A 26,418-nucleotide genomic window follows, 5' to 3' on the forward strand; every position below is an offset into this window, starting at 1 on the left:
CCTGACCTGCAACACCCCTGCTCCCAGCCCACCAGCCTGCCCTGCAGCGGGAACGCTGCACGTGACACCCCCAGCACCCCCACACACTAGCAGTATAAAAAGCATCAAACCTCTCCCTGTGCCCCAGTCCTTTTGGACAGCGGCGAGCCTCTGTTTGTGTGCTTGCCGCTGTCCTGGCCAGGGGTTCCCCCTGGCAGCCCGCATCCACCAGGCAGAGGGCCCTGGTCTGGGTACCGGTGTGCTCATGGCGGGGGCCCTCTGCCTGGGTGCTGGCCTCCACAGTAACAGGCGGGCACTCCTCCGTGACCCCCTCCACAGGAGGCTGTTGCAAATGAAAAAACAGTGGCAGTGAGGACAAAATGCAAGCCCCTGGCACAGTGCTGGCAACCTGGCGGAGTATGGGGGGAGGGAACAGGGAGCCACGAAGCAGGGGAGGTCCGTACAGCACAGACCCAGACCTGTCACCCCACTGGTCCCACACTGTGACACCCACAAGGCTCACGTAGTGCACAGCACCGCACACACGTGCCTTCCACCCATAGAGCCAGGGCAGCACCCAGCCTCTCAAGTGCAGGGCCTGGCACAGCGGGGCACAGCCTTGCCCTGGGCACACACAGGCGCACACACACTCCCCGTCTCCCTGGGCAGGGGCATGCGGAGCAACTCACCTCTGTGGGGCTGTCCTCCAGAGCCTGGCCCTGCTCCCTGTGTGCCTGGAGGGCCAGCACCAGGGCACGATTCTCCTGTTGCAGCTCCTCCACTTGAGTCTGCACCACAATCACCCCAGCCCGTTAGACCATGCCCATGGCTGCACCGAGCATATCAGGCACCCAACAGAGGCACCTCCTGAGGCACCTGTCAGGCCCCACCTGTCCCCACACGCAAGGTGCCAGGACTCTGTTTCCCACTTTCATTTCCTCTGGGATATACCCACCTGGCCAAGCTCGGTCTCATCCTGCTCCCTCCCCTGCCCCACACTGCTGCTGGCCTTGCCCCACCCCCAACTCACCAGGAGCTGCTCTTCCCTTTGCCCAGCACTCTGGGGACAAAGCACATTTGTGGGCTCAGGGAGACTGACGGCGCTATCCCCCAAAACAGCCCTTCCCCTAGGAGAGACTTGCGCAGAAGCAGGGACAGGCCCTGGGCTTCAGCCCCGAGCCCTGCGCCGCACCCCAGGAACAGCCCAGTGCCCCCCAGCCCCACACCTACCGGGACAGGAGGACTGCTGCATCCTGCTCCTGTTGAGCCAGGCGGGCCCTGAGTGCCTTCAGCTCCAGCTGCGGGAAATGAAAGCGTGTGAGTTAGAGAGGGATCACACCACTGCCCGTCTGTCTGCGCACGGAGCCAGCTCTTGCTCCTTCTGTCCCTCTGGCCCTGCCTTCGCCCTCCATCCCGTAGCCCAGCCCCAGGCTTGTCCCTCTGGTTCACACCTTCGTGCAGCCATCAGCCAGCACACTTGGTCTCCTCACAGCCCCTATCCCCGCTGGGACCCATTCACCTGCTGCTGGCGGTACCCGTCGCGGGGTTTGTCCTCCTGGAGAAAGAGTGTTTGGGGCTATGGGCTCCTTTGGGCAGCAAGGTCCCATCTCCCCGTGATGCAGGGTTGGTGGCTCCCGGGGCCAGGCAGGGCTCCTAGAGCTGGGCCCGGGGATCCCAGGGGTTGGTTGTTACACCCTGTCCCAGGTGAGTCCCCACCTCCCAGCTCCAGGTTCCCCCAGACACTCGGATTCAGGAAGGACTGTCCCTGCAATTGGGGGATGAGTCCACGACCCTACCTTAGTGTTGGAGGGCCCCTGGAGTTGGTGGGAGATAGAGACTGTCCCCCAGGGTCCCATGTGCTGCATTGGGCTGGGAGGGGCACCTGGGGAGACACCCTCACCCTCAGAGCTGCCCATCCCACGCCCTGGGGAGGGGAAAGACTCACGGCAGCAGGGGGGTGTGGCCATGTCTGTCCCCTCACCTCACTTGCCACCCGCACATCTCCCAGCCCTGCAGGGAGACAAGGGGCCACCCATCAGCTGGGCCCTCTCTGCTGCAGGGCGCAGGGCAACCAGCCCCGTCTGGGCCACAATGTGTGGGGGCACCTGCCAGGAGTCCTGCATGCCACACGGGCAGGGCCTTCCACCACAGGGGTTGGGTGGGAGTCCGTCCGGGGAGCAGGACCTTGTCCCCTCCCCATGCAACCATGCAAGTCCCTCCACCGCTCGCGCCAGTCCCAAACTCACCGGGTGCAGGGTCCCTCCTCTCCTCCACTTGTCCAACGGAGAGGACAGATGGGGACCCCGTAATGGGGGGCAGTTTTCTTGTAAACCACCCGTCTGCGCCCAAGCTGGCATCTGGTGCTGAGAGGACATGAGGGCTGAGCGTCAGGCTGGTTGGCACTGAGCACCACTTTTAGGATGGGGATCCCAGAGCCCGTATAAGCGCCACCTTGCAAGGCAGCAGAGGGCAGCAGGGCCATTGCCAGGAGGAAGGCTCCCAGCGCTGGGGCATGGGCAGGGGCTGCAGAGCCAGGACCTGGCCCAGCGTGAGGAGCCCATGGGGGCCAGTCCTGTTCCCCTTCCCCAGGGAACTTGCTGGTGAAGAGCAGGGGGTGACAGCTGGGCGGGGGGGAGGTGGCACAGGGCAGGGGCTGTCCAGATTGCACCTTGGACAGTGTGGGCTTAGCCTGCTAGCGAAACCCTGCCGGGAGGGGAAGCCAGACAGCTCTGTGGACTCTCGTGCTGCCCAGCCCTTCTTGCTCCCATGGCGGGGCACGTGCCCAGGTCTCACCCAGGTTGCTGGAGCACAGGCGCACGGGGGGCAGCTTCTCCCACCAGAGCATCTGCAGAGAAACACAGCCCTGAGCTGAAGGAGGGAAAGAGGAGCAGGACTGCCAAGAGCAGGGACGAGGCATGGGGCCGAGTCCTAGGCCCATGCCCAACCTCAGCCCCCGCTCACAGCTTGTCACATCTCCCAAAAGTCTCCAGTATGGACCTGTGCCGTGTCCCCAGGGTCGCCCCCATGGCTGAGTGAGAAAGGGCACTCATGTCTGCAACTGGTGCTCGCCTCCAACACCCAGATAGGACGATGGACTAAACCTAACTACCTAACTAATGCCTAAGGAACTACTAATCTAACTAAGAAACAAACAACTAACTAATGAACTAATGAAATAACTAACTATTGAACTATCTAATGAACTAACAAACAACCTATCAACTAACAAACTACCTACCTAACGAACTAAGAAACTAACTAACTAACAATCTAACTGGCTAACGAACTAAGAAACTAACTAACTAACAAACTAACAAACTACCCAACAAACTGCTAAAGTAAGGAACTAACTAACCAACAGAGATAAGGCACGAGAACGAGGAAGGGCAAGTGGCGCGGGCGAAGGGTGGGAGAGCACTGGGAGGAGCCGGTACCTGAGAGTGAGGCTGGCCATTGTGATGTCACTGGGCACAACAGCTCTTTTGCCATGGCGACCAGGGGTCTCCCTCCCACCCGGGCAAGGTGCTGAGTGCGGGGGCTGTGGGCGCCTTTGGCCTGGATTGGCCTGGGGGTGCTCCCGCCCCAGATGACCTGACACCCTGAAGTCTTTGGGCACATTGTCTGTCCTTGTCCGTGTGGCCCAAGCAGTGACCGCCCTGGCTGGAGGGTCACAGCAGTGACCGCCCTGGCTGGAGGGTCACAGCAGTGAGCACCCTGGTGCAGGGTGTCCCGGTTAAACAGTAGCCCCCTCTGATCACTGCCTGGTGGGGTGGGGCTGGGAACACAGAGCCCAGCTCGGCCTCAGCCCCATCTGCAAATCCAGAGTTACAATGGCCTCCAAACCCTCCACCCCTGCTTCTGTCAGAGAGAAATAGCTCCCATTCCTCTTGCCCCTGCTCAGATACAGCTCAGCTCCCCAGCTCAGTGCGGTCACTAGGACTGGACTTTCCTGATGGTCCTCTTGCCCCACACTTACCCCCACCACCAGCAAGTGGACGGGGCGAACTCGTGCAGCTCAGAGGGACACTCCCTGGGCTCTGTTACTCCACATGGGGAAGGGGGAGCAGGGACGGGCATGCTCATAGTTGTGGCACAACTGAATTGCCAACAGGACACTTGTGGGCTCCTCACATGAGCCCAAGTGCCAGGGATGGGCCCAACGATAGTGCTTCTTCTATGGCATGGGTCCCAGGGATGAGGCACTCACTCAGACCTCCATGGCTTTGGGGTATGTCCACGAGTCACCATTCGGCTGAGACCGGGGGGGTGGGAAACTGCTTGATCTTTATTAGGAACAGGATTCAGCAACTCACAAGCTCACAGCTTGCAGGGAGAACTACAACTACCCAGCAGCACAAACCGCACCTGCAGGGCATCACGGGGAGAGACTGGGTCATCCCACTGCTGGCCCCTTCAAGGGACCTCCCATATACCACATCCCCGTCCTTTACTCGGGCAGCTCCCTCTTAGCTCTTTGGATGTTCATCAGGCGCTACTTTAACTGGTGTGGAAGAAATCAAACTTCGCGTTGTGGTTGTATTAGAATTAGCAGAGCCATCTAGGTTTATTTAAAACTATACAAGTGATCACAGGGAGAGTTCTCAAAGGAACTCTGGCCTCTACAAATTTACAAGCGTATTTATACTTTAGACAGCGAGAAAAGATGCAGGGTTCAGACAAAGCAACCTGGGGAGAAACAGAAAGATGTTGATCATTCGTTTGTCACACGTAAGCAGTTTACTTATTTCGAAAAAAACCCTGTTTTGGGAACAGTTCTCAGCTTCTGGTTCGGCGGAAAGGAGGAGGTTAACATCTGCACACAAACAAAACAAGGCATGAAGGTTTCTCCTTATCTTAGAACATTTAAAAACACACAGCATCAGTATCAGCACTGTTTTTCTTCTCTTTCTCTCTCTTCTTAGTCAAGTAAGAGGCCTGGTTAAACTTATTTCCACACTGGGAACGTTTCAGGATCGTGGAGCCAGAGGTTGCTAGCACTCGGCTCACCAGTGGGCTCTAGCCTTTATCGCTATCCCATTATGGTCCTTGTTCTTCACAGATAATCTCACCACACGTCCACTCTTAGTTGGCGTGGTGGCATCAGGTTCCTCTGGGCGACAGGTGGATTCTCTGCAATGTGATGAAACTCTTGCTCATGGTGGTCTGGTTCGTCTTCTGAAGTTTTCTCTGCTGCCATTTTTTGAGGTACACCAACTTGTCGTGCTGGGACTGACGAGTAATCCTATCCTAAGTGTCTTCTGTTCCTCCTGATTACCGCTGGGGGCTGTCGCGCGGTTCATCCCTTTTTGCCGTGACAGATGCTGGTGTCCATCTTGTACTTGTTTGCTTCCCTACTTTCTCCCTGTGTGGTAGAGGTGGCAGGAAAGCAGCCGTGTGGTCGTAGCGCTCCTTCTGGTGCCTTTGAAGGTCCCACAAGTTGTGGGAGGCGATCGATGGTCGTCTGGGTGTGAGCACCGCCGTTGTAGCAGGGAGGGGACTGCACAGGAGTCTCCCCATCAGAAGCTGCGCTGGACCTTACTCAAGACCGGAAATGAGCATGTTGCTCAGATTGAGTAAAGTAGATCAGAGCCGTCCTGCAATGTCGTCTTAAGCGTTGTTTTGATTGTCTGAACTGTGCGGTCAGCCTGGCCATTGGATTGTTGGTACCCGGGGCTAAAATGGGTGATGGTTATGCCCAAGTCAGTCGCAAATTGTTTCATCGTGTGACTTGCAATTGACACATGATCACAGACAATTTCTCTAGAAATGGTGAGCAAACACAGACTTTGTTTTGCCTACTACCATGCCAGCTGTTTTGTCTGGCAGGTGCAAAACTTCAGGGTACTTGGAGTAATAGTTGACTAGGATCAAATGAGACTGTCCGTGTTGGTCAAAAATGTCTGCTGTCAGTTTTAGCCAAGGCAGGTCTGGGATCTCATGTGAGATCGTGGGCTCTTTCTGATTCCTGGGTTGGAGCTCTTGACAAGGTGCACAATTCGCAATCCATCACTCGATGTGGGCATTCATTTTAGGCCCACATTTCGTCTTGAGGGCAGGCTTCATCTCGCCTGAGGTTGCATAAGGAATTTTTCTACAACCATGCACAACTGGTGGTACCCCTGAGTCGACATAGGTGTGGTGGGTACCAGGAAACTGGTCCAAACCTTCAAAAACATCCGGGTATATTTAGAGACGGTCCGCCTTGGTTGCAGGTGCTGTCCGAGCCATTCCATGGACTCATCGGAGAAGGTCTAAGGTGGTGCATGCCACCCTACCACATATTGGTGTGTCGCTATTGTCTGTTATATAAAAACTTAAATCATGTTCATTAGCACCAGATTTGCAGCGTGCAAGGATTGCACTTTTTGGTTGGATGTGTGCACTGCCGAATGCAAGCAATGTAACATGAGCTGGAGTCTTCCGCACTTTCCCTTGCAAAGGCTTTGCTACATCTGCTGGGATAGTGTTTGCTTCTGCTCCAGGATCTCACTTCAAAGCAACTGGCAAGCCAGCGATCGTGACTGTGCTATACCAGGCATTCTGGCTATGAAAAGGTCTGTGAAAGCTGCCTTGCAGCCATTGGGACCATATATAGGGTACTGGCTTCTTTTGCAGATTTTGGACCCACTCCCTTTGATTTGCACATTTTTGCAAAGTGGTTCATTCCTGAGCATTTGTAACAAGTTTCTCCAAAAGCTGGGCAGGACTGAGACTTGTGTGTGCTTGCACACCTTCTGCAGGCTCTGCCTTTGTTAGCTTCATTGCTCAGCTGTGGAGCAAGCTTCGCTGATGGCTTGCTTTGCTTTTCCAAAGTGCTCTGGCAGCTTGGATTTTGCTCCCCTGTATGCACGCTTGCTTCTGCAGACATAACTCGGGCCTGAGCACTTGTGAGAGCCTTTGCTCTGCAGATATCCACAGGCTGCTCTAGGGTGAGGGAGGGATTTTCCTGAAGCCTTTCTTTCAGGTTGCAGGCAGTTATACTGAAGACAGTTTTGTCCTGCAGCATAACATCCTCAGCAAGTGCAAATTCACAATGCTGTGCTCTGCTTATGAGCTCCCTTATAAAATCACATATGCCTGCAGCCTCGCGTTGTAGCTAAGTTGCCAGAACTGCTACCTTTCAAAGACAGGGTTTTTCCTGGGTTCGCAGTACTTTTTGAATTCTGCAAGCACCTCAGGAAGGGTTTTGACACCCCTTGCATGTTGGTGTCAACTTCTAGGGCTTTATCCCCAGTGCAGTGAAGCATGACTGCAATTTTATAATCCTCTGCCTCTTCCGCAGCCTTTGTGACTGCAAGGTGTAATTGAAGCCTCTGTTCCCATCTCCTCCAATCTCCCCAAGTGAAGGAGGATGCTGGCGGAAGTTTGAAATGCTCCATTTTTTTCTTTGAATGAACGCTGCAACCCCCTTAATCAGGATGCCAGTGACTGGACTGAGAGACAGGTCACTTGTGACACCGTACAGTGTTTGCTGTATGCCACCGGGTCCCGGGGACGGGGGACTCGCTCAGACCTCCGTGCCTGTGGGGACCCATCCTCCAGTCACCATTCAGCAGAGACCGGTGGAGTGGTAGACGGCTTTATCTTGATTAGGAACAGGATTCATCAACTCACATGCTCACATCGTGCAGGGAGAACTACAACTCCCCACCACCACAAACCGCACCCGCAGGGCATCACAGGGAGAGACTGGGTGGTCCCACTATTGGCCCCTTGAAGGTACATATCATATACCACAAACAATGCTCGTATCCAAAGGGGTGTGATGGTGAAGCCTAAAGAGCTTGCCCAGGCTTCCCCAGCAGAGACGGGGAGGCCTGGCCAGGGACAGAGGAGTGCACATGCCCTCTCATCTGTCCCGGCCTCCCCTGGCACACTACCTCTGCAAATCCCAATTCGATCCTGCTCAAGGACCTGCCCTGGGGTGCTGGGGACCACAGCCCCAGGAGCTGAGCTTTCATGCTGGGCTCTGGGCTCCCTTCCTGCAGCACCATGACCGCCCTGGTCAGGGCCCTGCTTGTCCTGGCCCTGCTCCCCAACGAGTGCTTGGGGCAGGGCTGGGGCTGGCAGCAAGGGTAGAGTCAGGAACCCTGGTGCCCAGTGCCAGGTGCCCCAGAGCCAGGTTGGGGCAGGTGAGGGGGGCTCCTGGAGGCTGTGGGGAGAGACCCACATCCCATGGACATCCCCCTGCTCCCCACAAGCAGTCCAACCCCAGCCCTGACCCTCCAGCCTCAGCTCAGGCCACACCAGCCCTCTGGGCCACCTCTAGCCCCAGCTCCTTCTCCCACGGCCCAGCCCCTGCAGCTTCCCTGCCACCAGCAGCCTCTGCCACTGAGGCTCTTTCCTGGGCCTGTCTCCAGGAGCGGGAGGTGCTGGACTGTGAGGGGACCTTGTGAAGGTCAAGTGAGGCAAATTCAGAGCCACAAACACCTGATATCTGCTGGCATCTTCTGGCCCCGCCAAGGCTGGTGCTGGCAGGGGGTGTCCAGGGGTTTGGGCCCCCACCACCCCTGTGGACCAGCACTGTGCAGTCCTGGGGGAAGCTGCTCTTGCTTCTCACCACCCTGCCAGGTAAGTCCACGTCTCAATGCCCTGAAATATCCCAAAGTGTTGAGATCCCAGAGACCTTGGCACAGGGTGAGCCTGAGCAGGGGATCCTCAGGGTCCCTCAACATCTTCGCATGTGCCCAGGCAAGGACTGGCACGATGCTTATTCTTACCCTTTCTTTGTTATAGAAACCTATCTCAGATCTGGAGGGGGAGTTCAGATGCCCGGCATCGGGTTAGGGTTTGGGGCTGGGGGTGGAGATGGTCTCTGCACCTCTCTGCAAAGCCTCTGGATTCACCTTTGGCAGCAACTCCAGAAACCAGCTCCATCAGGTGCCTGGGGAGCGGCTGGACATGAGTAGCCTGAGAGCGGTGGACAGAGGGTCTTGCCAGCTACCATCAGGAGGTCATCACAACTCAACACTAGCCCTGCTCCCCAGATGCGGGTATTTTGGGAGTGCCAGGCACGTCTACATGAGATGTTTACTGCGCACTTGCCTAATGAACCGCACAGCCTGTCCATGTGTCTTTGAAAGAGCACCAAACTAATCAACTCTGCAGCAGGGGAGGACTTGTAAATACACAGCTGCAGAGGTTTTTTTTGCACAGCAGCACACAAGTAGACCCGTCCAGCTGGCTGTGGCATGAGGGTGCTTCTGTGCTGGGGCTGTCTGCCAGCGAGCCCCGCGCCGAAGCACCCTCATGCCCCAGCCAGCCCCTCTGAGCACATTGAGCCCAGTTGACCCCCTGGCTCCCCTGCCACCTAGCTCTGCTGTGACTTGGCTCAGTGTGCTGTGATCTGGGTGCACTGGCAGATGCTCACCCAGGAGCTTTGCCCCCTAAAGGCCCGGGTAGACGCTCCCACTGAATCTCCTCTGCTGTAGACAAGACCTCCTGTCCCGGATCTAGGGGAGTCCTTGGAAGCAGCACATTCATTTACTAAAGCCTTGATATTGCTCTGCCTTAGACCAAGGCTAGGGAAAGGACCTGTATGGCTCCATGATACAGGGAACACAGTAAGAGAGGAAATGAGACTCGGGCTGCCTGCCTTCTCCAGGACAAATCCATTTAAATATTTTAAGGTTGGTGGCCTGTAGATATTTGGACAGTTCTCCAGCACCTTGGCTCCCTGGCCCCAGGCCTAATTTAGGATGGAGATGTGGTCCATGTCTTTACAGAGCAGAAAGATCCCAACAAAAATGGCAAGAAGCCTTTTGCATGAGACGAGCCATTGCAGCGCTGGCTAGCTGTGGCAACAAGCCAGGAAAGGGAAACCACTTTAGCATTCTTTGAGGCACATTTTGGTTCTTAAGGACATTTTTCATGTTCCAAGCCAAATCAGCCCAGTGAAGTCCAAATCAGTGAGTCAGTTCAGACCCGTAAGTGGCCCTACAACCAGCAGGCCCAAGCACGGAGGCTTGGGTTCAGATGCCCCCCAGTTTCGCCTGTCCTCAGCCATATGGCTGCAAAAGAAAGCAAGGGAGGAGCCTCCCATGTCCATAAAGTGGGCTTTAAGCTGCAACACCTTGGCGGGTACTAAACCATGCCAGAAGAACGGTTATCCCCAGGAACGCTTAAGGAAAACTGCCTGCATGGACCCAGATCCATGGTGTTTCCCCTGCCAGGAGCAGCCTCTCTGCAGCCTGCTGGAGCACCCCATGTGCTCCCCCTTCCTGGGATCTCTGCCGGTATCAGGCCAGGGAGCTGCACCTCAGAGGGGAAAGCTCCCACGTGGACAGTACCTACGTAGAAAGAGGAATGGGATCTGCCATCTGAAACCTGAGCCTGTTCCAGCCTCAGGAAGGGCTCAGCCTCCTCTGGCAAGTAGAGGGGAAAAAATCCTCAGGGAAAATGGAAAGCAATGACTAGGTAAACGGGCAGAAGGATGTGCTAAACCAAACCTAAGCAGGTTCTTTGCAGTGAAGGCCTCAGGTGAGTCCACAGCAAATTTCAGAAGAATTTGCAGCACTAATAAATTCTCCCGTCTTTTTATTACATGTTACACACCTACTCAATGGTGGCTTTTACTAACACACACATAGCGGGAGATACATTCTTCCCCTACGTGTGCAAAAGTGTCCATGTGGCAGGGGCACTGAGTGACTGATCTGTACTGAAGGTCAGGAAAGTGGGCACTTCTATTTGGAGCTGATGTCACTGTGTGCTCTGTCCATTTGGAAGGCAAGCATTTACCAATCATTCTCACTGAACCAGTCCTGAGGTTTCTTTGTGAGGAAGCCTTGACATTTTTGGCACGCCTCACGGATGTCTTTCTTGAAGCTCTTCCTTGAGCGGCCAGTGGCATCAAGGGCATCGGGGCAGTTGGCACAATTCTCTCGGAGGTGCTGCTGGAGGGCATGTTCCTTAGCAGGGCTTTACAGCACTTGAGATTGAACCTCTTCCTTGGTTGCTTCTTTTTTTTACATGGTTTTGTGGGCGTACAGATGGAGACGATGAAACGGCTCAAACAAGGATCTATCCGGCTCCTTTGAGGCTGGTCTTCTCCACGTCTTCTTCTCATGCCCCACCTGAGAGAGCTGACGACAGGGATTCAGCAGAACCGGAGGATTGTTCAAATCGGAGTGGGCCGCGATGGGAGCACTTCTGCTGCGCCCATGCTGGCCTCTATTGGGAGCTGGTCAGACCGCAATTGGAGTACTGCGTGCAATTCTGGGCACCGCACTTCAAGAGGGATGTGGATAACCTGGAGAGGGTCCAGAGAAGAGCCACTCGTATGGTTAAGGACCTGCAGACCAAGCCCTACGAGGAGAGACTAGAGAAACTGGACCTTTTCAGCCTCCGCAAGAGAAGGCTGAGAGGCAACCTTGTGGCTGCCTATAAGTTCATCACGGGGGCACAGAAGGGAATTGGTGAGGTTTTATTCACCAAGGCGCCCCCGGGGGTTTCAAGAAATAATGGCCACAAGCTAGCAGAAAGAAGATTTAGATTGGACATTAGGAAGAACTTCTTCACAGTTCGAGTGGCCAAGGTCTGGAACGGGCTCCCAAGGGAGGTGGTGCTCTCCCCTACCCTGGGGGTCTTCAAGAGGAGGTTGGATTTGCATCTAACTGGGGTCATCTAGACCCAGCACTCTTTCCTGCCTATGCAGGGGGTCGGACTCGATGATCTATTGAGGTCCCTTCCGACCCTAACATCTATGAATCTATGAATTTACAAAGCAGCTAGTTGTCCACCCTGTTCAACGTAGTCTAGCTCTGCCTTAGTTAAGGAGACCCAGGAGGTTTATATGTGGGGCCCGTGATAACAAATGTATTAATGAGGTCAATTGTCTTGCATTGCCAGGTCCATTTGCCTTCATATCAAAGCTTTCGCGTTGCAATTCCTTTCCCACGCTTTTCAGTTCTTTTCCCACACTCCGAAATGGCCTTATTGGACATAAGCCTTGGCCTGGGGGTGGGGGGTCATCAAGTTCCTCAAACATTGGTAGTGAATTGAATATAGGCAGTATTCTGTAGACTCTTTCTTTAGCCCTTCGATGTCAAGGCTGAGGAGGAGGGGTATGAGATAGAAGAGACAGCCAAGGAACATGAGTGTGTCTGCAAGTACCTGTCATCATTCTCAACACTTTATTCAGTTGCTTTGTGATGATTAGATCACATTGTGCATGCTTGTTCAGAAAAATAAATCCATGCAGCTCTGCGCACAAGTGCTGTCCTTCAATCCAGTTGGGCGCTGTTCGTGCTGTGAGCTAGGGTGTGGACAGTCCAGGTTGCAAACCTCAGTTCTGGATTCGGATGGATCCCAGGCAGGTGAAATGACACGGGCTCTTTAATGTGCCTTTTCTAGAGCCCTCTACACACAGGAGAGGACAGTTTATCTGAAATAGGCCTGCTTGGGCATAATTGCAGCTGCCTAATCACACTCCTGTCTCAGTTCCAAGTACAAAATAACCATCGTACGGTCATTGTCTCGGTATGCAAAGGTCCGTGATGAGAGGCAGGTCCGTGACTAGGGGCTTCGGGTAATGGCTAGAGTGTGCCCCCGTCGCCACTCACCCATCACTGTGGGACTTGCTATTGAATCAAGAGGCTTGTGCATGTCTTCTCTTAACATGGGGGTGAAATGGCACAACAGCAACCAGACAGTACTTCTCAGGAGGAAAACCTGAATCCCATGCCAAGGAAAACCGAGAGCACTGAGGATATCTTCTGCTGACGCCTACATCTGCCTCTGCCACCATCGTGAAATAGTCTCACTTCATCAGCATGCTCCACCATCAATCACTTTTATCTTTATTTTTGGATCACTCTTAGCCTGGCAAGCTCACTCTCCACTTTGCGAACACGGGCGACCCTGGCAGAAGTACAGAACCGCAGACAGCATCGCTCTTGATGTCAACAATAGCAGACAAGCCTCTCTCTGTCACATCACAGTTGTGATCCTTGTGAGGATGCCTTGGGAGGACAGACCTCTGCCTATATGCAATGAAAAGAAAGCAGAACAAAAAGCCCGCATGAGTGAAATCCCCTGCGATTTCCACATCAGGACAATGAAGCCCTTTCTGCAAGGCACTTGGCTGGGCTCATTCTGTGCAGGTTTCTTCACGTAGCCATTGTTAGTAGCCAGCGTATTGCAGACTACATGGACACAGACACTTTGCCCATCACTCTAAGCTTTGGGAAAGGCTCTTGTGGGGTTGGTTCTTGCAGGAGGAGAGGCCAGAACTGGAGCAGGATGCTCAGAAAAAGGGAAAAAGTGAAAAACACAAGCTCCGCTCCCACGCCAGCCACAGCCTTCCCACTGTAAGCATTGGTCACAGCTTAAACAGTGCCCCAGTGTCCCTCCCCAGCCCACTTGAGGGATGAATGCATGCCCATGTGCAGGGTGGCACTGGCACTGGCAGGGCTAACTGCCCTGCCCAAAGTCTGGGGCCTTGCGTTGCAGCACCCCACTACGACTGGGATTTCCTCAAACTCCCCATGCAGCAAAGTGCATATTAGGAGAGAGCAAAACTGACAGAGGATCAGCCTAGACCCACTGTGCTCCTTCAAGCTCTCCAGACTACTTGGGAAGACCTGAGACACTGGGCAACGCTCCCTCTCCCCAGCAGGTCCTGTCCTCCATGATCAGGTCCATGTTAGTATGTCAGTGTAGGAAGTACTGTATTTTTCAAAATACAACATACCCGCTTTCCAAACAAAAAACAAAAAAACAACACTGCTGGCAATCCCACTGCTTGTTACATGCAAGACTAAGGGTGAGAACAGTTCCTGCCAAAAGCAAAAGTCCACTCTTCATGTGATCTACGGGGTGCGGAGCAATGAGTGGGCTCAGGCTCCGTACCATGCTCCCCAGTTAGGTACTACGAGTCACGATTTTTATTCGCACCATCCTGCCCGACTTGAATGTCACTCATTCTGTACGTGAACCTTTCCAAATGAAAAGACCAGTGTCGTGGAAACACACGCAGCATACTTTTGGGTCAGGTCAGCAGAAGCTTTTATTCAAAAGAAACTACAGCTGTAGGGGAGACCCCAAAGTGACATGGATTTCCCAAGCACTTGGAAGGGGTTCCCCCCCCAAGAGCAAAATCAGGAGGCTTATATACTTTTTAACAGTCACTTACAACTCACGTGATCATATAGTGAAATTAGCATGAAAAGCGGCTATGAAATGACTTCATTACTTCTTTGCTGTAATCAGGATGGGAACTTATGGGGGAGGCAAGGTTAGTTCACAAACCTCCTTCTTGCACCTGGAAATCAGAGTTGTACATACTTTTTGCTATCTTCAAGGCCGCGGTGAGTGAAGCAGTTGCAGAGGAGTTGCAAAGAACAAACACTTTCCCTTATCTGTTCTACTGTACAGAGCCAACAATTCTCCACAAAGCGGTTATGTCATCTTATAACTCAAATGATCAAAATTTAAGGCATTTATTTTTTTCTGATTCCAGTCCCCACTTTGAGACTATTTAGTCTCACTTTAGCCTTAAACTTCCATTCTCATGAGCCCCTCTATTTCATCATGCAGCCTTTAATGTTCTCTTTCAATTTGCTCACACTTTTGTAACACCATTATTCTAGACTCTGCCGTGGGTTTTCTTGCCTTGCTAACGCTTCTATTGTGGCTGAAATGTTAATTATGGCTAATTCCAATTCTCTTACTCCAAGCCACGGTATGAAGGTTCTCACAAATTGATGGAACCCTGTTTTTTCTGGTAGCTAAGGGGTTAACTGCACTTTTCATGTGATGTTTGAAATTTTTTACTTGTTCCAGATATATTGCACTATGCATTTCAAAACCAGGGATAACACGTACACGAGTGCATGCCCCCACGCAATTCCAGGTCAAGATTTTATGAGCCCTGTTTCTGCAGAGCCAGTAAAGGCCTAGGGCAGAAAGGGTACTCAAATCTGGACAGCTGTTGTGCCATATCTGGCACTTTCAATTGATATGCATCGTATAGGACGGACCACGTTCGGCTGCTATCCTGCTGGACCGAGATATATTACAAGAAGTAAAATTGGAGTGAATGTCAAATTCCGATCTGTTTGCAATGAGAGCAACATGAGGTTCCTTAGAAAAGCTGTAGACCATGAATCCTGTACAATTGAGAGAGGGTACTTTACCCAACAGGATTCCACTGGTGCTATTAGGGCTATAATCTAGAGTAGTTAGGCAATGAGGGTGGGGTCCTACAGGTGTGGCTTTATTATAAGCTCCGGTGTTGTTGGATCTGTAACAGAAAGCCACCTCTACTCTTGGGGAGATTATCCAGTTAGCAGGGCCGGCCCTCCATTCCTTCAGAGCGGACTGATGGGCAGCTAATGAGTGGTGTCTAACGAAGCCACCGTTCATTTTTCCCCATTGCTGGAGGGATATTGGTACTCTGATCATTGGGATTCCTTGGTGTAGGTGCGCTGGGCTGTGAGAGCATATCCAGCAGTCATTTTTATTTCCAGCTTGAGACACTGTAAGGGAGATCTGCAAGTACAAATTTTTCTCCCACCCCACTTGGGTGATACTAAGATACCCAGGTGTGATGTATCAGGATATCAGTGCCATTTTTAGAGACAGGAGGGACAAAGAATTTCAACAACAAACATAACCAGCACCAGTAAGAAAAAGAACACTACCAGCCAAACCCAGGATGGCAGCCAAAGTCTTTTTTCATCCTCTGGGCTCAGGTTACCTAAAGGACTGCGAATGTCGGCTCTTGGTCTTGATCGAGGTGGTGAAGTTCCGAGTGGTAGCATTTCCTTTCTTCGAGGCCAGAGATGATATCTTTGTTCTTCAACTGATGAATCCGGCTGGGCTGAGGTGTTGGGTTCAGGGGAGAGGTTACTAGCACTTGCACCCTGATGCTCCTCACTTGCCTGAGTGAGGTCCTGAGGGTCTTTGTCCTTGGCCTCAGGGAAAGATCCCAACCTTGGTTGAAATTCAGCTGCTTCAGGGTCCAATGGAGGTGATAACTTCTTGCAGTGCAAGGCGTGAGTCCATGTTTAGTGACCTTGGCAACGAACAGCAGAATTAGTGGTCAGAAGTACCTGGAAAGGTCGCTTCCATCTGGGTTGAAGTGTGTTTTTCTGTTGATAGACCTTTACATAGACCCAATCTCCTGCTTTGAGGTTGTGACAGGGAACATCTGGTGGTTGAGGTAAGGCTTCTTGGGCCTGGGCTGCAGCCTGACATTGAACCGGTTGTTGCTGATGTGGGAGTCTCAGGAGAGCAGGGTTCGAACAAAAGTCAAGGATATCCTCTGCTGGCTCCGGCGGTGGAGGTGCCCCGGGCAATGCTGGATACATAGGAGCGGTGGATGGCGTATAATTTGGGGGAGCAGCCAATTTCTCCCGAACAGCTTTTAACTGCTGTTTTAATTTTTCTTGAGAGTCTTTTAGACTTCTAGTTTGAGATTCTGTCCGCCTTTTGGACATTTCATCCTACCAATAGAAGTACGTGTCCCACTGGTATTGTGTTGTTTTGGATACACGGGACTCTAAAGCCCCTCTTAAGTGCACTATTTTATCCTGATCAAATGTTCCTTCCTGTGGAAAATGCTTCACGGGATCATCCCTAGTATACCAGTTCCACTTATCCAGGTACTTGCAAGCCTCGGGAGAATAGTGTGTATACATGAAGTACGCTGGAGTCCCCTTAGGGGGGACGGGAACTTGTTTAGACTGACTTGTTCCCATTTTCAGTCACACAGGGAGACGTAGGAGAGGCTTATTTAGGATGTCCGGGCCGCTCAGTGCCTTGCCCCGCAGTTTTTCACCGCCCAGACAAAAGGCTTCTGACCCGACACCGGCTCATAAAATGGAAATGGGGAGGGGAACACAAGAGGGATCCTTTCACTCCTGCTCTCGGCAGAAGCTACTGGGACAAGGGGTTTGGAAAAGACAAAATCACTCAGACGCCCTGTCCACTGGGTCACGAGGTTCCAGCTGGGCCCCTTGCTTTTGACACTACCTTTTTAGGCAGAATCGGGGTGGCTAGACCCAGCCTTAGTCCCAGACCTGGTCAGTGGCTCATTTTTCTAAATACACACACACACATTCATTCAATAGCCAGATAGAAAAGGACCAAATCACTGGGAAGCCCTGTCCACTGGGTCACGAGGTTCCAGTTGGGCCCCCTTGCTTTCCAAACTGCCCTGTCAGGCAGAATTGGGGTGGCTGAACCCAACCGTAGTCTCAGACCTGGTCAGTGGCTCATATTTCTAAATACACACACGCGCGCATTCATTCAGTCAGCCACACCTCCTCCCCCACACCGCCCTAGCTAATTAACTACAAGCCCGATGTGCTGTTGGATGAAGGTGCTTCAAAAAGTTTCTCCCTGAATAAAATGTACGTTACCAGGCACCAAATTGGATCATTTACCGGACACAAAATTTTAGCCGGCAGTACGGTTCAGACTGACCTGGGTCTTGTCATTACCCCTGGTGACATGTAGGCATGACGATCTTGTCTTTTCTTCTCTCTTAGGTTTCTGGTGAGACTTGAGACCCCAAGCATTCTGCTTCTGCCTTTCATGTTCAACTTCACAGCTCAACAGGTAATGGAAGTTAAGTGGCTCATACTGGGCAGCCAAGTAAGGCAACGATGCTGCAGAAGCCAGATGGGTGTGAACTGCTTCCCTGGGCATGCTGGCCTTGGGGAAAACCACCAGATCCCTCCTGGCTGGGAGGAGAGCATCTAACACGTTGACAGTGTCCCAGTAGAAGCTCCCTGGGGTGCCTCCATCTGCAAGCCCACTTTTCACACTTTGCAGCCAAGCCTTTGGCCAATGGGCGAGGCTCCACTGTTCGCCGTGACACTGGATGCTTGAATGTAGCCAGGCCACCTGAGTGGCAGTGCCGAGGTGAGTCGGGCGGGGGCCTGTGACAAGGTGACATGAGAGTGAGGGGGCAATCTCAACATAAGGACTACCAAGCCCGTCTGTTGGAGTGTGCGGGGCCAAGGCAAGGACACGAGAAGAGGCTGCAGAAAACTACAAGGAGTGAGAAGCCACTTACATGCTCAGACAGGCAGAGGCACCAACGCTGTCATCCCGTGGACCCATCCCGGCAGATTGGGAAGGGGAGGACGAAGGGAGGGGAAGACAGGGGGGGACGGGGAGGGGAGGAGTGCAGGGCTTCACCTCCTCAGGGTGAAGCAGCACGGGAGCAGCCAGGCGAGCTGGAACCTGCGGGAGAAGGGCAGAGTCAGGGCACGCTCAGTGTGGGATCCTTCCGCTCACCCCCGGGAACAACCACGGGGTAAAGGAGTGTCTCCCCAGCAGGGAGCAGGATGTGGCTCTTACGCATGGCTCAGTGGGGCTTTCTGTCCCAGCTGCCTGGCCTGGGCCAGAAGCTCTGATTCCTGGGATGAACCCCTGGCAACAGGGTCCTGAGGCCCAGAGGTGGGCAATGAGGGGCCAACCCAGGAGATAGCTGGTCCATGCAGGGCACTAGGGCTCTGGCAGAGAGGTGGGACGGGCCATCCTGAACGGCCTGGAGGCGGGGGGCACCCGATCATCATGTGGGCTGGTGGAGGGGCAGCCCCTGAGGCCTGGGTCTGGTTGGGGTGCAGGGGGAAAACTCATGTCCTTTCTGCCCCGACCTTCTCCTCCTCCCCTCTGCCACAGTGTCAGTCCTGCAGGTGGGAGGCAGAGACACTGGTCACCTCCCATTCACCCCAAGCCCCCAGGCTCCAGCCACTGCCACCACCCCATACCCAGGCCTCCCCTTCTCCATCACTGCCTTTGTACCAGGGACCGGCCCTGGGTGTCCTGCCAGACCCACCTCCCTTCCTCCCGCTGTGCTGCCTGAGCCTAGCTCTGGTTCCTGGCTGCCGTCTGGACATACACAACAGGGACGGCTCCCAGCACAGAGAGCCCAGGCCTGCAGCAACCCTGTCCCAGCCTTGCCCCACCTAGACACTCAGGGCACTGGAGGCAGTTGCGGGGAAGGCACTTACTGAAGACACACTAGTCATACCCCTTCACTCACCTCTTCCCTTCCTGGGCTCCTGGCCCCCACCCTGTCCTTCTCCCAACCTGCGAGACCCTTCCCAGGACCAGGAATGGGCTCCTGGCTCCAGCCCTCCTTCAGCTCCCCTCACTGATACCACGCTGGTACCGGGCCCTGGTCTGGTACCGGCGTGCTCATGGCGGGGGCCCTCTGCCTGGGTGCTGGCCTTCACGGTAACGGGCGGGCACTCCTCCATGACCCCGTCCACAGGAGGCTGTTGCAAATGAAAAAACAGTGGCAGTGAGGACAAAATGCAAGCCCCTGGCACAGTGCTGGCAACCTGGCAGAGTATGGGGGAGGGGACAGTCAGCCACGAAGCAGTGGAGGTCCATGCAGCACAGACCCAGACCTGTCACCCCACCGGTCCCACACTGTGACACCCACAAGGCTCACATAGTGCCCAGCACTGCACACACATGCCCTCCACCCATAGAGCCAGGGCAGCACCCAGCCCCTCGAGTGCAGGGCCTGGCACAGCGGGGCACAGCCTTGCCCTGGGCACACACAGGCGCACACACACTCCCCGTCTCCCTGGGCAGGGACATGCGGAGCAACTCACCTCTGTGGGGCTGTCCTCCAGAGCCTGGCCCTGCTCCCTGTCTGCCTGGAGGGCCAGCACCAGGGCACGATTCTCCTGTTGCAGCTCCTCCACTTGAGTCTGCACCACAATCACCCCAGCCCGTCAGACCATGCCCATGGATGCACCGAGCATATCGGGCACCCAACAGCGTCACCTTCCGAGGCACCCGTCAGGCCCCACCTGTCCCCACACGCAAGGTGCCAAGACTCTGTTTCCCACTTTCATGTCCTCGGGGATATATGCAACTGGCAAAGCTCAGCCTCAGCCTGCTCCCTCCCCGGCCCCACACCACTGCTGGCCTTGCCCCCTCCCGCCCCCAAATCACCAGGAGCTGCTCTTCCCTTTGCCCAGCACTCTGGGGACAAAGCACATTTGTGGGCTCAGGGAGACTGACGGCGCCATCCCACAAAACAGCCCTTCCCCTTGGAGAGACTCGCGCAGAAGCAGGGACGAGCCCTGGGCTTCAGCCCCGAGCCCTGCGCCGCACCCCAGGAACAGCCCGATGCCCCCCAGCCCCACACCGGGACAGGAGGACTGCTGCGTCCTGCTCCTTTTGAGCCAGGCTGGCCGTTAGTGTCTTCAGCTCCAGCTGCAGGAAATGAAAGCATGTGGGTTAGAAAGGCCTCACGCCACTGCCCCGTCTGTCTGCTCACGGAGCCACCCCTTGCCTCATCTGTACCTCTGGCCCTGCCTTCACCATCCATCCCACAGCCCAGCCCCATGGTTGTCCCTCTGGTCCACACCTCCGTGCAGCCATCAGCCAGCGCACTTGGTCTCCTCACAGCCCCAGCCCCGCTGGAACCTGCTCACCTGCTGCTGGCGGTACCCGCCACGGGGTATGTCCACCATGGAGAACGAAAGAGTGTTTGGGGCCATGGGACCCATTGGGCAGCAAGGTCCCATCTCCCTGTGATGCAGGGTTGGTGGCCCCTCGAGTCGCGTGGCCAGGCAGGGCTCCTAGAGCTGGGCCTGGGGATCCCAGGGGTTGGTTGTTACCCTCTGTCCCAGGTGAGTCCCCAGGTCCAGGTTCACCCCACACACTCGGATTCAGGAAGGACTGTCCCTGCAATTGGGGGATGAGTCCACGACCCTACTTTAGTCTTGGAGGGCCTCTGGAGTTGGTGGGAGACGAGACTGTCCCCCAGGGTCCCATATGCTGCATGGGGCTGGGAGGGGCACGGGCACCTGGGGAGACACCCCCACCCTCAGAGCTGTCCGTCCCACTCCCTGGGCAGGAGAAAGACAGCAGCGGGGGGGTGCGGCCATGTCTGACCCCTCACCTCACTTGCCACCCTCACAGCTCCCGGCCCTGCGGGCAGACAAGGGGCCGCCCGTCAGCTGGACCCACGCTGCTGCAGGGCGCAAGGCGACCAGCCCCTCTGGGCCACAACGTGTGGAGGCACCTGCCAGGAGTCCTGCGTGCCACATGGGCGGGGCCTTCCTCCACGGGGGTCGGGTGGGAGTCCATCCGGGGAGCAGGACCTTGTCCCCTCCCCATGCAACCACGCAAGTCCCTCCACCGCTCATGCCAGTCCCAAACTCACCGGGTGCAGGGTCCCTCCTCTCCTGCACTTGTCCAATAGACAGGACAGATGGGGACCCCTTAATGGGGAGCAGTTTTCTTTCACCCCACCCGTCTGCGCCCAGGCTGGCCTCTGGTGCTGAGAGGACATGAGGGCTGAGCGTCAGGCTGGGTGGCACTGCGCACCACTTTTAGGATGGGGATCCCAGAGCCTGTATGAGTGCCACCTTGCAAGGGAGCAGAGGGCAGCAGGGCCATTGCCAGGAGGAAGGCTCCCAGGGCTGGGGCATGGGCAGGGGCTGCAGGGCCAGGACCTGGCCCAGCGTGAGGAGCCCATGGGGGCCAGTCCCATTCCCCTTCCCCAGGGAACTTGCTGGTGAAGAGCAGGGGGTGACAGCTGGGGCGGGGGTGGTGGCACACGTCGGGGGCTGTCCAGATTGCACCTTGGACAGCGTGGGCTTACCCTGCCAGCCAAACCCTTATGGGAGGGGAAACCACACAGCCCTGTGGACTCTCGTGCTGCCCATCCTTTCTTGCTCCCATGGCGGGGCACGTGCCCAGGTCTCACCCAGGTTGCTGGAGCGCAGGCGCAGGGGGGGCAGCTTCTCCCGCCGGAGCATCTGCAAAGAAACACAGCCCTGAGCTGAAGGAGGGAAAGAGGAGCCGGACTGCCGAGACCAGGGACGAGGCATGGGGCCGAGTCCTAGGCCCTTGCCCAACCTCAGCCCCAACTCACAACTTGTCACATCTCCCAAAAGTCCCCGGGACGGACCCGTGCCGTGTCCCCAGGGATGCCCCCATGGCTGAGTGAGAAAGGGCACTCATGTCTGCAACTGGTGCTCGCCTCCAACGCCCGGATAGGAGGATGGACTAAACCTAACTACCTAACTAATGCCTAAGGAACTACTAATCTAACTAAGAAACAAACAAACAACTAACGAACTAATGAATTAACTAACTATTGAACTATCTAACTAACTAACAAACAACCTATCAACTAACAAGCTACCTACCTAACGAACTAAGAAACTAACTAGCTAACAAACTAACAATCTAACTGGCTAACGAACTAAGAAACTACCTGAAGAACTAACAAACTACCCAACAAACTGCTAAAGTAAGGAACTAACTAACCAACAGAGATAAGGCACGAGGACGAGGAAGGGCAAGTGGCGCGGGCGAAGGGCGGGCGATCACTGGGAGGAGCCGGTACCTGAGAGTGAGGCTGGCCATTGTGATGTCACTGGGCACAACAGCTCTTTTGCCATGGCAACAAGGGGTCTCCCTCCCACCCGGGCAAGGTGCTGAGTGCGGGGGCTGTGGGCGCCTTTGGCCTGGCCTGGCCTGGCCTGGCCTGGGGGTGCTCCCACCCCAGATAACCTGAGCCCCTGAAGTCTTTGGGCGCATTGTCTGTCCTTGTCCGTGTGGCCCAAGCAGTGACCGCCCCGACTGGAGGATCACAGCAGTGAGCGCCCTGGTGCAGGGGGTACCGGTTAAACAGTAGCCCCCTCTGATCACTGCCCGGCGGGGTGGGGCTGGGAACACAGAACCCAGCTCGGCCTCAGCCCCATCTGCAAATCCAGAGTCACAATGGCCTCCGAACCCTCCACCCCTGCTTCTGTCGGAGAGAAATAGCTCCCATTCCTCTTGCCCCTGCTCAGATACAGCTCAGCTCCCCAGCTCGGTGCGGTCACTAGGAGTGGACTTTCCTGATGGTCCTCTTGCCCCACACTCACCCCCACCACCAGCAAGTGGACGGGGCGAATTCGTGCAGCTCAGGGGGACACTCCCTGGGCTCTGTTACTCCACATGGGGAAGGGGGAGCAGGGACAGGCATGCTCACAGTTGTGGCACAACCGAATCACCAACAGGACACTTGTGGGCTCCTCACATGAGCCCAAGTGCCAGGGATGGGCCCAACAATAGTGCTTGCTCTATGTCATGGGTCCCAGGGATGAGGCACTCACTCAGACCTCCATGCCTTTGGGGTCTGTCCACGAGTCACCATTCGGCTGAGACCAGGGGGGGTGGGAAACTGCTTGATCTTTATTAGGAACAGGATTCAGCAACTCACAAGCTCACAGCTTGCCGGGAGAACTATAACTACCCAGCAGCACAAACCGCACCTGCAGGGCATCACGGGGAGAGACTGGGTCATCCCACTGCTGGCCCCTTCAAGGGACCTCCCATATACCACATCCCCGTCCTTTACTCGGGCAGCTCCCTCTTAGCTACTTGGATGTTCATCAGGCGCTACTTTAACTGGTGTGGAAGAAATCAAACTTCGCGTTGTATAGTTTTAAATAAACCTAGATGGCTCTGCCAATTCTAATACAACCACAAGTGATCACAGGGAGAGTTCTCAAAGGAACTCTGACCTCTACAAATTTACAAGCGTATTTATACTTTAGACAGCGAGAAAAGATGCAGGGTTCAGACAAAGCAACCTGGGGAGAAACAGAAAGATGTTGATCATTCGTTTGTCACACGTAAGCAGTTTATTTATTTAGGAAAAAACACTCTGTTTTGGGAACAGTTCTCAGCTTCTGGTTCGGCGGAAAGGAGAAGGTTAACATCTGCACACAGACAAAACAAGGCATGAAGGTTTCTCCTTATCTTAGAACATTTAAAAACACATAGCATCAGCATCAGCACCTTTTTTCTTCTCTCTCTCTCTCTTCTTAGTCAAGTAAGAGGCCTGGTTAAACTTATTTCCACTTTCCCCGCTTCTGGGCCTTTTTGGCCCAACATATTAGATTTTTATAGCTATGAGCCTTTTAACTTCTAATTTTTCTTTCTATTTACCTTTTCACTATTGTAACTATTGTCTTGAGCTCTTCTGTTGGCAGACGCTAGGCTCACTACCGGTCTGTGGAGGCTGATGACAAGGTTTATATGGAGGAGACTCTAAGTCTAACAGGGCCGATGTTTTCTTAGTGTGTGAAGCATGGATCCACGGTTGGAGTCCTTGACACTTTATTGCAGTGTTGGCTGTCAGCAGTCCCTGGAATGGGCCTTTCCAGCGGGGATCCACCGATGACTTCCGTTGATGGACTTTTACATGGACCCAGTCAGCAGACCGGATGCAAAGGCACAGCTCATCTGGTTCCTTGGGGGGAGTTGCTTGTACCTGTGAATGAAAAGCCTTAACATACTACATTAGTGCCATGCAGTAGTCTAGAATAGTATCATCAAGTAAATGTAGATTGCAAAAGTGGGAGGCAACAGGTGGTGAGGCAGGGAGCCTCATGTGTCTTCCCATCAGGATTTCATGTGGGCTAAGTTCGGTGTTTCGATTGACAGTAGATCTCATACTCATAAGGGCTATGTGAAGTGCATCTGGCCATTTCAAGTGAGTCTCAGCACAAATTTTGGCCAGTTTATTTTTTTAAATGCCATTTTGGCGTTCCACTTGGCCCGAGGCCTGTGGATGGTACGGGCAATGAAAGTTCTGCTGGATTTGCAGGACTTTGCAGACTTCTTTCATTATCTGCCCAGTAAAATGAGTTCCTCTATCGGAGTTTATGGATAAAGGAATACCAAACCTTGGAATAAAGTCTCTGACTTAAAGTTTTTGCTTACAGTGATGGTATCAGCTTTTGCACATAGGTAGGCTTCTACCCATCCAGAGAACATACATACAATGACAAGACCATATTCATAAGAACAACATTGCTGCATTTGAATAAAATCTATTTGTAAATTTACAAACAGCCCCCAAGGTGGGGGATGTGCTGCCTTTTTTTGTTTTTACAGGTTTTCCCACATTATGGGCTTGACAAATAGGGCAGGTATAACAGTATTGTTGAGCCACAGATGAACAAGTTGGAGCAAACCAATCAAGCTTAACAGCTTCTATCATCCCCCCTTTGCTCACGTGTGCTATGCCGTGGTGTATGCGAGCAAGATAGGGAAGAAGGACCGTTGGGGCAATCAGGCAGCCGTCCAGGGAGCGCCACAAACGGTCAGGGTGTACCAAACACCCAGCTAGTCTCCACGTATATTTTTCTGGTTCTGGAGCCTGATCTTGGAGGAGGGCAACGTCATGAAGACTTGCCAATGGAGACTGGTTAGTTGAGATAGACAAAAACACAGGTGTAGCCTAAGGAGTGGAAATAGCCACAGCTTTGGCAGCGGAGTCTGCCAGGGCATTTTTACATGTAACATTATCATAAGGTTTGTGGTGAGCTTGGCATTTAATAATAGCAACAGCAGAAGGTAACTGTAAAGCATTTAACAAGGCATTTACATATGGCCCATTACTAATTTTGGCACTTCTTGACATGAGGAAGCCTCGTTGCTTCCAAAGTTGACCATAATCGTGTACAATCCCAAAGGCATAGCGAGAATCAGTGTCAATATTAACAGAGGTACCAGAGGCTAGGGTGCAAGCCCTGGTAAGGGCCACAAGCTCAGCAACTTGAGCTGAATACACATTGGGCAAGTGATGGCTTTCTATAACATCATATTGGGAACATACTGCATATCCTGCAACAAGAGAACCTTTTGAGTTTCTTTGACATGACCCATCAACATAAAATACTAGATTTGGGTTTTGCAAGGGGGTGTCCTTTAGATCAGTGCGGGGCATTGTTAGGTGGGCAGTAACAACAATACAATCGTGGGGTTCACCATCTAAAGGAGTAGGCAACAGGGAGGCAGGTTTTAGAACAGGGCATCTAGTTAAAGTAATATTTCCAGCAGAAAGAAGCAAAATGTCATACTTAGTCAATCTAGCATTTGAAAGGTGTTGAGTTTCAGTTTTTAGTAAAAGGGCTGCTACAGCATGTGGGACAGCAACAGTAAGGGGAGAACCTAATACAAGGGTACAGGACAGTTCAACAGTAATAGCAGCTGCAGCTACAGCACGAAGACATGGAGGAAGTCCGGCTGCAACTGGGTCAAGAGCAGAACTATAATAAGCAATGGAAAGGTGCTTGTCTCCATGTGCACAGCAAGGGCAAATCCATCTTTTTCATGACAAAAAAGAATAAATGGTTTAGTATAATCAGGAAGGCCTAGGGCAGGAGCTTGCGACACAACTTGTTTAATAGAGGCAAAAACGGCTTTGGCTTTTGAAGTCCAGGACAAAGGCTCGGAGGTATTAACAAGAGTCAGGTTTTGCAGTGGCTTGACTATAGAGGCATAGCAGAAATATCATGACCCAAGTAGTGGACACGAGGGAGACAAAGTTGTAGCTTTTCTTTAGATGCCTTATGGCCTTTTAGGGCAAGAGAGGTGAGAAGAGTTGAAGAATCAGCTTTACAGGCTTTAAGGGAGGTAGATGCTAAGTGCAGATCATCAGCGTACTGCACA

General features: G+C 53.7%; 1 protein-coding gene across 1 annotated transcript in view; it reads right to left on the reverse strand.

The window, feature by feature from the left end:
• Positions 1-1,205: 1,205 nt before the first annotated feature.
• Positions 1,206-26,418, reverse strand: part of LOC109281936 (eosinophil peroxidase) — a 75,692-nt gene continuing 50,479 nt past the window's right edge. Inside the window, 3 exon segments of the mRNA XM_059717540.1 lie at positions 1,206-1,277; positions 1,961-1,989; positions 2,773-2,847. Coding sequence (XP_059573523.1) covers positions 1,206-1,277; positions 1,961-1,989; positions 2,773-2,847 — 176 coding nt within the window.

The sequence above is a fragment of the Alligator mississippiensis genome, chromosome 14 (assembly GCF_030867095.1).
Source record: "Alligator mississippiensis isolate rAllMis1 chromosome 14, rAllMis1, whole genome shotgun sequence".
NCBI lineage: Eukaryota > Metazoa > Chordata > Crocodylia > Alligatoridae > Alligator > Alligator mississippiensis.